Source organism: Chiloscyllium plagiosum, unplaced genomic scaffold, assembly GCF_037043375.1.
Source record: "Chiloscyllium plagiosum isolate Xiang-an unplaced genomic scaffold, Cpla_swu_hap1 HiC_scaffold_9, whole genome shotgun sequence".
NCBI lineage: Eukaryota > Metazoa > Chordata > Chondrichthyes > Orectolobiformes > Hemiscylliidae > Chiloscyllium > Chiloscyllium plagiosum.
In genome coordinates, this window is record NW_028270147.1 from 53,662,422 (window position 1) to 53,675,242 (window position 12,821).

A 12,821-nucleotide genomic window follows, 5' to 3' on the forward strand; every position below is an offset into this window, starting at 1 on the left:
ACAATTTTAAAAAATGTTGTGTATGGATTAACAAGGCTGCTTGTAGTAATACCAGCTCACCAAAATTTTTCAAATATGCAAAGTCAAGTTGGATTTTCATTTGTATGACATATTCTAAGAAACTGCTTGGGCACTTTGGTCATAGGTTAAGACATTGTAAGGCATTGGTTCTCCACACGTTGCATGGGACAACACAGCGCCTTGAAAATCCATTTGACACTGTCCATTTACATCAGTCAAAATATTAGTTTAATGTTAACCAATCCTCAACAATGATCTTAAAACAAAAGCATTACCTTAAATATAAATGCAATCTTGATTAAGAACATATGCAGTGTAGTGCAAATTGGAGTAAACTACAGTTTTCAAACGATTGCCCGTGGGAATGTAATGGTTCCTGTTATTTATTTAATCTCTATCAGTTTGCAACACTTCCATTTTTCTGCACCTCATATATCATTTTTTAACACTGCATTCATCTTTAGATTAATTTTACATATTTTCATTTGTACTTTTATTGTCTGCTCTTTTAACAGAGGATGCCGTGAACTGCAACCAGTAGCTCTGAAAGTTTTGAAAGTAACTCTCAAATGCTCATCAATAATTTATAAAATCTCTATTTCTTCTTTTAGAATCAAATTACCACCTATAAATGAGCAATTACAAATGATTCAACAAAGCTCCTCAAACAGCATAGAGAATGGTAATACAAATAAAAGTTCAAACTCCTTCAAGGCAAATGGTCCAGTTTAAATAAATAAGCAACATTCAGGAAAACATTTAATTTACAGTTTCAAAGATAACCACTAGTTTTTCCTTTGTTACTACAAAATATTAGTACAGATAAATTGCAATTATCTTCAGAATATTTTGTGTAGCACAATCGTATCATTAAAATGTGAAACTGCCCACATCAAAGGGAAGTCTGCTGATGCATAGGAAAACTGAAACTCTAGCTTTTCTCTTCTGTAAACTTTTTAAACAGGATCAATCAGGAGAGTTTTAGGCTACTGACCTTTGCTCTCAGTGATTCCAGCTTTGCTTTGTGGGGATTTCCATGTCTTGAAATCTGGACCTTTGTCCAATGTTTTGTTTGCATAACTGGAGAGTTATCAGGATTAGCGCAAGCCTCTGGCTGTAACCTAAGCCCAAATTGTTATTAATAAACTTTTTTTCCCTTTTGATCTAAACTCTAGCCTGGATTACAATGGAACTATGGACCTTTGCTTAAGTTCAAACTTCAAAACATTAAAAAACAAGCAGAAAGCAAGCCTGTTAGTTGCAGTGAACAGTTTCTAATGAAAGACATTTGCTATACGTAATTAATAGTATCATTTGGTAAAGTTGATTTCCATCTTCTTCACATTTTGCACATTTATTCATGGGACCTGGGTATCATAGGCTGTGCCAGTATGCAATATCCATTCCTAACTGGCCTTGAGAAGGTGGCGGTTACAGTCACTGGGGCAAAGGGACCCCTGCATTGTTCTTAGGAGGGTAATATAGTTGTAAGTCAGGATGGTAGGTGGCTTTCAGGTGGTAGTGTTTCCACGCATCTAGTGCCCCTGCCCTTCCAGGTGGTAAAGGTTGAGAGTTTTAAGGTGCTGTTTGATGAGCCTTGTTGAGTCATTTGTAATTGCTCATTTATAGGTGGTAATTTGATTCTATAAGAAGAAACAGAGATTTTATAAATTATTCATGAGCATTTGGGAACTTGAGGATACTTCCTGTGTCTTGGGGGAACAATGTGCTTAGGAAGTTTCTCCAGCTAATTGAGGTCAAGCTCAGGATTTCTGAGTCACTAGGTAGGATGAGAGTTTTCTAGATACTTTGTTCTACTCCTCTTGCAGTAAGTGTTCAGGATAGTGGATTAGTCGAAGGGCAGGAAGAGGCAGAAGTTGCAGGATTCTTCTAGAATGTACCACACACAAAATAGTACTCTGCACAAGAGAGTGGTGGCATCTTGAAGGAGCGGAGTCCAAACCATTACACCAACTGGCAAGGGATTATACAGCAAATATTAGAAATGTAGTCATTATTGTAAATTCCATAACTAGGGGAGACAGTTATTTCTGTAACTGTCACCAGGAGAACTGCATGATGTGTTGCCTCCCTGGTGTGCTGTTGATGTGATATACACAAATTTCCAGAAGGTGTCTGAAACAGTGGCACACAACAGGTTTGTGAGTAAAGTTATAGGTCATGAAATAAAAGGGACAGTAACAACATGGATACAAAATTGGCTGAGCAATAGGAAACATCTTTTTTGGGCTGTAGGAAGGTTTAATGGAATTCCCCAGAAGTCAATATTGGGACCTTGCTTTTCCCATATAACTAATGATCTGGACCTTGATGTGCAAAGGACAATTTCAAAATTTACAAATGGCATGAAACTTGGAAGAATTGTAAACTGTGAGGAGGACAGAATGGAACTTCAAATAACATTGACAAGTTGATGGAGTGGGCAGATTGGTGGCAGATGACCTTCATTGCAGAGAAATCTGGTGCACTTTGGTATGAAGAACACTGAAAGGCAATGTAAAATAGGAGGTACATTTCTAAAAAAGGGTGTAGAAACAGAGGGACCTGGAGGTATATGTGAATGAATCATTGAAGGTGGCAGGACAGGTGGAGTGAGCAGTTAATTAAGCATATAGTGTCCTTGACTTTCTGACTAGGGTCATAGAGTATCATATGCAAACAGGTGATGTTGAATTTGTGTAAGACACTTGCTAGACCTCAGCCAGAGTTCGTGTATAGTTGTGGGTACCACATTATTGAAATGATGTGAAAGCATTGGAGAGTGTGCAGAAGTGATTTACAAGAGTGGCTTCAGTAAAGATAAACTTTTGATATAAAGATAGATTGAAGAAGTTGGGACTATTCTCCTTTGAGAAAAGAAGGTTGAGAGGAGATTTGATCAAGGTTTTCTGATTCATGAGTAGGCTAGATCAAGTAGATAGGGAGAAGCTGTTCCCACTCATAAGAAGAACATGAATAAGAGGACACAGAATTAAAGGGATATGCAAAAGAAAAAAGGGTGATGTGAGAAACAAGCTTTTTCAGATAGAGAGTAGTTAGGGCATGGAATACACAGCGCTGCCTGGAAATGTGGTGACAAGTTCAAGTGAAGCATTCAAGAGAATGCTGAATGATTATCTGGATACAAATAGCATGCAAAGATATTGGGATAAAGCAGGATATTGGCACTAGGTGTTGATACTCATTTGAAGAGCCAGTTCAGGCACAATGGGCTGAATGGCCTCCTTCTGTGCCATAACAATTCTGTTGTTCCATGTTGCTAGAGTGAAGAATATCATAGAGAAGATACAGGATATCCTGCTGGGATAATGGAGTGTGTCAAAAGTTGAATGAGTCAGTGCCAATGACATATAAGGCAGTACTTGAGCTCCTACGGGCAATATTTCAGGATTTATAGGACACAAGTTTGAAGGTAAAAAAGTGCTAGATTACTGCTAGTGTCACACACTATAAGAAGATAGGGCTTTGAGGTATAGAACAGGAGAGATAGCTTTACGTTGTTGGGCACAGAGACCAGTTTTGGGACAAAAGCACCTATTTAAGATGAGATATAAAACACCTTACAGCAATGGGACCTCACAGAAAGAGTCAATAGTCTCATTTGACAGGGAGTATACTAACTTGACAGGGGCATGATTACAAGTACATATAAGTAATTTGTACAAATGTTTTTTTTTGGATAAGAGTTTCAGAGAAAAGCTATTGAGATGTTATATTACAGGATCTTGGATAAGTGTCTCTGTGAGGGTACATCATGTTTGAATGGTAAGATTTGTCGAGGGAATAAGGCCAGAATGGGGAAACAAGGCTGTCTTTAGAGAAATAAAGTGATTGAGACTTCATTAGATAGCTCATCCAGATGGAAGGAGTACATGCTGTATCCTCCATATCATCCACTCCTCTTTTCAAGTTGACCTCTAGACATCTGGTGGGAATAGCTAAGGTGAGGTTGTGGAGGACACAGCTGTCCACACTGAATTTGAGAAATATTTCGGCAAGTGACCTAAGGCAAAGAAGTGTAATTTAAAATGGCAATGGCCTGTTCTATGAGGTTTCTGATAGATGCAATACCTGCATTATACATCCAATGAATGGTTGTTGGCTTGTAGGGGTGATACGTGTTCACCAAGCAGATATAGAATAGATGTCGTTTGATTCTGAGCAGCTGATCTCAAGTTCCTCTTGGAATCCCAAAGACTATCTTAAGATGTTGACATTGTGGTTCTTTCCAAAGCAGGCATACATTGAAATCATGGCTTGTGCACAGCCACCTATCAACTAGAGACAGAAGAAATCATAGACCTTGCAGGTTCTGTACTTCTTCTAGTTGATGTAGAACCAATTGTGCTCAGTCGATGGTCCCTGCACTACTGAGAATGGTGCACTGCTGGTAAATTAATGAGCCCAAAAATCCTTTAAGATGGAGGGATGAGATATCTTCTCAATTGAGAGTAGTATGGTCATCTATGGAGGGCCTCTTTTTTTAAAAAAATAATTCATTCATAAGATGTAGGCATCATAAGCTAGCTTAGCATTTATTGCCCATCGGGCAGTTAAGAGTCAATCACATCACTGTGGTTCTGAATCACAGGTAGGCCAGACAAGGTAAGGACAGCATTTCCTTCCCTGAAGAACATTAGTGAACCAGATGGTTTTTGTCCCAATGTTTTCCTGGTCTCCATTAGGTTTTTAATTCCAGATTTTACCACTATCCAGTATGGCAGGATTCAAACCCAGTTCCCCAGAACATTATCTGGGACTTTGGATTAATAGTCCAGTGATAAAAGTATGAGGCCATTTCTTCCTTCTCTTACCTTTTCCCACTAAAGCTTCTGTTCACTATGTTGCAGAACAAGAGTCACTGCATCTATAGCCCTCATGCTGCTTGCTTATTGGTGTGTGCAGGTGATCAAATCCATTCTCTTCCTGAACAGATGCAATAACTCACTAAAAGACCTCTAAGAGTAAGTCACAGCACATGCACAAGTCAAAAACACTTCACCTGCAAGTTGTATATCTGACCTTTCAATTAATGATGTGAATGGTCCCTCATGCAACTGAACACACGTTCTGCTGAGAAAGCTTAGCACATACATAAATTAGGCCTTCATGGCCCAAAGTTCCAGAAACAAGTGTAAAATTAGATGGAAGGTCACAATCTGAATACACCTCATGTTTCAAGTTCTTACATGGCACAGCCATGCTAACACCTTTCCCAGCATAATACTGCATGAGAGTTACACTGGAAAAGTGTTGCATACCATTTTTCTACTTAGAGTCTACTATGGAGTCCAATTTTGTAGCTCAAGAATAAACTGGAAAATTCTCCAAAGACTAGCAAGTCAGATAGCATCTATCAAGAAAGAAAGATAATGTTAACATTTTAGATCATTGACTTCTGGACAAAGCCAAGAGAAATTCCAAATGAACAAGGTGCACAGAACAGAGCCAGGAAAAATGGAGTGAAGAGAAAAAAAAGGATTGGTTTTATAACTAGTTACAAGTCCAGAGAAGACTAAATGACAGAATTGATAAGTGCTGAACACACAAAGACAATAGTGAGAGACATTAGAGAACAGCATTTCATCTTTCAATTGAGCACTTTACAGCCTTGTCTAAGATTTGTCTCACACTAAGCTTCAACAATTTGAAGCTGTAATCTCTGCTGCTCCACCTTGTTTCATTTTCTGTGCATGTTTCCTCTTTTAGTCACTTTGCCTTCAGACAGCAATGCTTGTTATTCTGTATTCACATTTCCATTGGTCCCATTGTCCTGATATCATTCCTTTTAGCTCTGTTCCACCAACTCTGCAGATATTTAAAATCTCTCATTTACCACCCTATAATGTTTGCTCTTTTTTGTTCTTCCTAATTTCATTTACATGAAATGTATATTTTCAACATTCTCCAATTCTGATGAAAGATCACACCCTGAAATGTTAGGCTAGATTTTCGTGGAGGAGATTTCAGCAGGGAAACTTCTGAACTCGGCAGACCCATTTCCTTTGAATTGGTCCTGGCCAGCCATGTTTTCTTTCTGGGCAGTGGGAGCAGAGTGGAGTTGGCCTCAGCACTTTCAGGAGTAGTTTGAAGGCAGGTGAGCACTGCAGCAGGCTGGTTGGCACAGGCATGATCTTTTAAACTTACCTGTCAATAGGTTCCCAAATCCAGACTATTATATATGACTCTTCTGAGAAGTTGTAAACCACAGATCCTGCAGAAATCAGCCAGCACAACAAAGATTAGGGGGATATGGGATGCCTTGCTCTGCAAAGGATGTGAGCGTATGGTGCAGGCTCACCATCTGAACCCTTGATACAGAGGTGTAGATTGCAGGAAATGAGAATGGGAGCAGGGATCCTGTAAGTTCACTTCATGAAAGATGCTGTCAGACCTGCTACATTTCTTTGTTTATTTCACATTTCAAGTATCCATAGCATTTTGCTTCTTATTAGAGAAATAATTGTTGCACTGAGACCAAGAAGATGTATAAAGGTTATAGCAGAAGGGAAAGGTAGCTGGAAAACCTGGCAATCAGGGTAAGGCTCCAAAGACCCACTGAGAAAAAGACAGGTAACAACAGGGGCTTAGTTCAAGAATTCTGATATGAGATTGAGCAATTTGTTGTATTGCTCAGTGTAGCATCTGTAATGTAGCAGTGTAGTTTATTTGTTAGCTAATTAAATAATTCACTTTATGCTCATTAGTAAATACTTAGAGAAAACTTTAACAACCCAATTTACTGTGTCATCACATTTTATCATCTTCCTCCTTTTGCTCATGACCTACCGGAAATGTCTGCATGTATTTGTACAAATAGAAGATTCTTGCTCAGTCCACCACACATAAAGAGAGTGTTAATTTGATGTCCTGCAACCAGCATTGTTTCCAGTATGTGGCGGGTTCCCATCTGAATAAAAGGAAATAGAAACACATATTTAAAAGCAGAAGCCATTAAACAGTAACAAATTTATTTCTTACACACATCATTCATAGATTTTCAGAATAATTGCACACAATACTTTGTTAAAATCCAAACATATTACTTCAGAAAGAAAAGGTGATTAAAATTACTCATTTGAATATAGGTGATGAAAAATTTTGATTGTATTCAAACTAGTCACTAATTAAGTGGCAGATGGAATACAATGTGGGAAAGTGTGATCTGATACACTCTGGTGGGAGGACTACAGGCATAGACTATTTTCTACATGGATAAAGGCTTTGGAAATCTGATGTACAAAGAGACTTAGGAATCCCAGTTCAGGATTCTCTTGGTTCAGTTGGCAGTTAGGAAGGCAGTGCAATGTCAGGATTAATTTTAAAAAGACAAGATACAAAAGTAGAGGTGTACTGCTGAGTTTTTTTCAGGCTCTGGTCAGAGTGCATTTGGAATATTATGATCAGTTTTGGGCCCATATCGTTTGGTGATGGAGGGGAGATTTACAAAAATGATCCTAGCGATAAAGGGCTTGTCATATGAGGAGAGGTGGCGATTCTAGAAGGATGATGGGGAATCTTGTTGAAATGTAGAGAATACTGAAAGGCCTGGATACAATGGAGATGGAGAAGATGTTTCCACTAGTAGGAGAGAGTAGGACCTGAGGGCACAGCTTCAGAGTGAAGAGACATCCCTTTAGAACTGAGATGAGGAGGAATTTCTTCAATCAGGCGGTGATTAATCTGTGGGACTTACTGCCGTAGATGGCTGTGGAGGCCAAGTCATTGTGTATTTAAGACAGATATAAGTACACCCTTTGGTTGTAAGGGGTTCAAGGGTTAAGGGGAGAAGGCAGAATAGGTTAAGAATGCAGACTCGAAGGGCCAAATGGCCTAAATCTGCTACAATATATGAGAGTCTAAAAGTAATGAATTTATGTGACCTGTCTACAAATCACTGGTCAGACCACATGTGCAGCAATGTGTTCAGCTCTGGGCACCTCATTTAAGGAAGGATGTTAAAGCCCAGGAGAGAGTACAAAGGAAATTTACTAGAATAATACCAGGAATGAGGGATTTTAGATACAAGATTAGAGAAATTAGTCTTATTGTCCTTGGAGAAGATTAAGAGGTGACCTTGTTGAGGTATTCAAAATTATGAACAATTCTGACAGGGTAAAGAAGCATATTCTGTTTTTACCAAAATGTCAGTAACTAGGTATCACTGTTTCATGACTGTTGGCAAAAGAGCTAGGAATGAGATGAGCAGAACCTTCTTTACTCAGAGAGTTGTTAGGGTTTGGAATGCTCAACCTGGGAGATAGAGGAGGGTTTCTATATGAATTTACAAATGGCTACAAAAGACAGTTGAATATATATTTGAACATTATGAATTTAGAGAGCTACAGAGTTGGAGAATGGGATAGCTGGGTAGTTCTTTCAGGTACTGATATAGACACAATAGGTGGAATGGCCTTCTTCTTTATTATAAACTTCTATGAAACTTTGGCCACTTGTTACACTGATCCAGCTGACAGTTTGAGTCTGGGAAAGAGATGATCCTCAAGGGGACCGCAAACAGACTGGCAGCAGACTGGAGTCTCAGCCTATCAGTGGCCCATGGGAAGAATAAAGTTATTACTTTTGCAAAAAATTCAGCTGGCACAAATTGACATTTCCCTCTACGGGATAACTTTCCTCAGATAAGACTTCATTTTTACTGTCATCATCAAGTGTCTTTAGTTTTTTGTCATTTTACTTTCATTTTTTGAAATATTGCAGGGGTGAACACACTTGTTAGATCTTTTTCCTAATGTTTCAGCTCTGCCTTAACTTGTGGAAGTGATTGTCATAAGGAGCAATGACAATGTGAGGGAAGCAATATTTAATAAATAATTGTTTAGGATTTGGATGCATTGCCTCAGAATGTGGTAACTGCACATTCAATCAAGGCCTTCACAGGACAACTGGGTAATTACCTGAATAGAAAATAAATTGCAGAGCTATGAAAAATAAAATTGGGATTATGCTCACTGGCCCCAAACTGCTCCCACATTGACACCTCAGTCATTTTCCCTGTCTTACTTCCCAAGAGAAGGTCAGGTTTTGCTCTTTCTCTAGCAGGTAAATCCACATAATAAAAAAGAAAATTTTATTAGACACATTTAACAAATTTCTCTCCATCCAAGTCCTTAACACTATGTCTATCCCAATCAATATTTAGAAAGTTACAATCCACTACCATTACCACCCTACTATTCTTGTAGATAACTGATGTCTCCTTACAAATTTGATTCTCGATCTCCCGCTGGGGGGGGTTTATAGTACAATCCGAATAAGGGATCATTCTTTTCTTATTTCAACATTTGATTCAAATAACTTCACTGGATGCAGTTCCCGGAATATCATTCCTAAGTACTGCCGTAATTTTATTCCTAATCAAAAATGCCACCCCCTCTCCTCTTGCCCCCCTTTCTATCCTTCCTATAGGATCTATACCCTGGAACATTAAACTGCAAGCCCTGTCCATCCCTGAGCCATGTCTCTGTAATAGCTATGATATCCCAGTCCCATGTTCCCAACCATGCCCTGAGTTCATCTGCCCCATCTGTCAGGCTTCTTGCATTGAAATAAATGCAGTTTAATTTATTAGTCCTACCTCATTCCCAACTTTGTTCCTGTCTGCCTTGACTGCTTGACATGTCCCTTTTCCCAACTTCACCAGTCTGAGACTGATCTCTTTTCTCAACATCTCTCTGGGTTCTCCCCACTGCACACTCCCCCCCCCCCCCCCTCCCCCAACTTACTAGTTCAAATTCTCCCACATAGCTCAAGCAAATCCCCCCATTTTAACAAAAAGACTATCATAAACTGTCATTGGAGATTTCAAAAACAAAATTATGAATCTAATGGATTTTTAATGAAATGACAAGGTTAGTAGCCCAGATGACATCGTGTAATTTCCATATCACTTGCTCTTTCACAGCATGTTCTGGAGCAAAGAATGAGACTGATATTGTAAAAGCTACATGTGTCTGCCTATTTAACTTGCAAGTAATGGAGAACTGTATAAAATGAAGATTCTACTTGACATGTGTGTTGGAACAACAAGTGTCATAATTAGATATCAGTTTAGAAGCATGTCCATTCTGGGTAGCTGGATCAGCAGACAGCATCAACTTGCAGTAAGTATCCTCCTCAGTGAATGATATAGTCACATACAGAAACACTAAACCATAAGTCACAATATCAGCTAGTATTAGAATTTTATCTGTCTCTACATGCAAAGTATTACTGTATCATAAATAGATTTCATTGGATAACATTATGCCCAGATATTCCTTAGTACAGCATTCCAATAGCAGCTCTTTATGAGTAGTTCCAATGAAGAAAAATAATCAAAATGCTTCTTGCCAGACTAGAATTGTTTGGTGGAACTGAAGGGTGAAGATGTATGCCAGTGGCAGGAAAGTGCGACTTATTTTAAAATGAAGTTGAACTAATACTTCTTCATCAACCATATAATTTTTCCCTTAGAAAGTTGGATGTAGGCCAGGTAAAGCAACACTTGAATAAACTCAGTGTTATAAAACATGAAGTGATACTTGAGAAAGAAAAAAACAATTTAAAGGGTCAGGTAGCTCTTGTTTACAGTGGAAAATTTAAATATGTACAAAATTATATAAAATAGGAAACTTGTTGATTTAAATTGGGCTATGTCTCCTGCTTCTCCGCATTATTACTTTATATACATGTCACAACACTAAAACATTTAGGGCCAGCTCTTCCTACTTGGAGATAGGTAGGAATGTTGCAGATCTTCTTCTTGCCCTCCATTTCTTGTGCACATTCATTTATTTTCATAAGCACAAAAAACTGGAGCAGGAGTAGACCATACAGTCCCTTAAGTTTGCTTCACCATTCAGTGCAGTCGTAGCTCATCGTCTCCCTCAACCTCACTTTCTTGCCAACTCACCACATCTCTTGATTGCTTGAAAGATAAAAATTCTGTCTTTTATTGATATTAAACGATGATACTAGAAAATATCTTTGTGGAATATATTGTTGATGCTCTCACAGACATAATGGATCTGAAGGAAAACATCAGGAAGCAAAAGGTCCTGCACCAGCTTGCTCCCACCACAGAACACTGTCTCCTGACTATCAACATCCATGGTAAACCATTGGACAATGCAGGTCAATTTTCATAATTTGGTGCATTCCTACAGTGAGGACAGACAACGACAATGAAATTTAAAGCCACCCCCAGTGTGCCAGCACAACCTTTGGCCATCTGACAGCATATGATAGCAAAGACCGGAAACCTGGCCTCAAGCTCATCGTCCACAGAATAGTGGTGTTACCTGCTCTTCTGTACGTATTACAGATATGGACTATTTCACTCGTGGTGCCTCTGGAAAATCCTGCAAATTCAATGGAAGTATGGGTGCTCCAATATTTCATTTGATTTACTGTAGTCACATGTTCTCCTCCTCTCTCTACAATTACAAGAATGCCTACCTTGAAGAAGTTCTCCTCCTTTCTGTACAAGGATAGCTTGGTGCATTAACCTCTACACTGCTGAAGAAAGGCGCCAATTCAAAGACACCTCCTCTTACTACCCCCTCGACCACGACCTCACCTTCCATCCCCAAACCATCATCTCCCAGACATTACACAACCTCATCACTTCAGATGATCTTCCAGCCACAGTTCCAACCTCATAGTTCGGGAACCCTGAACCACCTGGTTCTAACTCCTATCCAAGATCCACAAGCCTGACTGACGTGGCCGACCCATCGTCTCAGCCTGCTCCTGCCACACCGAATCATCTCCACCTACCTCGATACTGTCCTATCCTCCTGGTTCAAGAATTCCCCACATACGTTTGGGACACCACCTATGCCTTCCACCTCCTCCAAGGTTTTCGTTTTCCTGGCCCCTAATGGCTCAACTTCACCATGGACATCCGGTCCCTTTATACCTCCATCTGCCATGATGAGGCTCTCCAAGATCTCAATTTCTTCCTCTCCAACGTCCCCACCAGTACCCTTCCATTGACACTCTCATTTGGTTGACCGAACTGGTCCTCACCCTCAAAATTCTCTCCTATGAATCCTCCTCCTCCAGATGAAAAGGGTAGCCATGGGCACCCGCATGAGCCCCAGCTTCGCCTGTCTCTTTGTCGTTTATGTTGAACAGTCCATCTTCCGTAGTTACATCGGCACCACTCCCCATCTTTTTCTCCGTGACATTGATGACTGTATCGGTGCCACCTTGTGCTCCCACAAGGAGGTTCAACAGTTCATCAACTTTACCAATGCATTCCACCTCCACCTTAAATTCACCTGGACCATCTCTGACACCTCTCTCCCCTTCCTGGACCTCTCCATCTCCATCAACGGTGACCGACTCGGTACTAACATCTTCTACAAACCCACCAACTCCCACAGCTACCTGGACTACACCTCCTCCCATCCTGCCTCCTGTAGAAATTATATACCTTATTCCTAATTCCTCCGCCTCTGTTCCCAAGGAGGACCAGTTCCATCACAGAACACACCAGATGGCCTCCTTCTTTAAAGACTGCAATTTCCCCTCCCACGTGGTTGTGATGTCCTCCAGCGTATCTCAACCACTTCCTGCACCTCCGCCCTCAAAGCCCACCCCTCCAACCACATCAAGACAGAACCCCCCGGTCCTTACCTTTCATCCCCCCCCCCCCCCCAACCTCCATATACATCGCATCATCCTCCGCCATTTCCACTGCCTACAAACGAACCCCACCACCAGAGATATATTTCCCTCCTGACCCCTATCCGCTTTCCATAAAGACCATT

At 40.1% G+C, this 12,821-nt stretch overlaps 1 protein-coding gene across 10 annotated transcripts in view; it reads right to left on the reverse strand.

Moving 5' to 3' along the window:
* fggy (FGGY carbohydrate kinase domain containing) overlaps positions 1-12,821 on the reverse strand; it is a 369,292-nt gene that overhangs the window by 73,608 nt on the left and 282,863 nt on the right. For all 10 annotated transcript variants that reach the window (XM_087990626.1, XM_087990634.1, XM_087990630.1 and 7 more), the window contains one exon: positions 6,832-6,952. In XM_087990626.1, the coding sequence (XP_087846752.1) occupies positions 6,832-6,952 (121 nt within the window). The remainder of the gene's footprint in view (positions 1-6,831; positions 6,953-12,821) is intronic.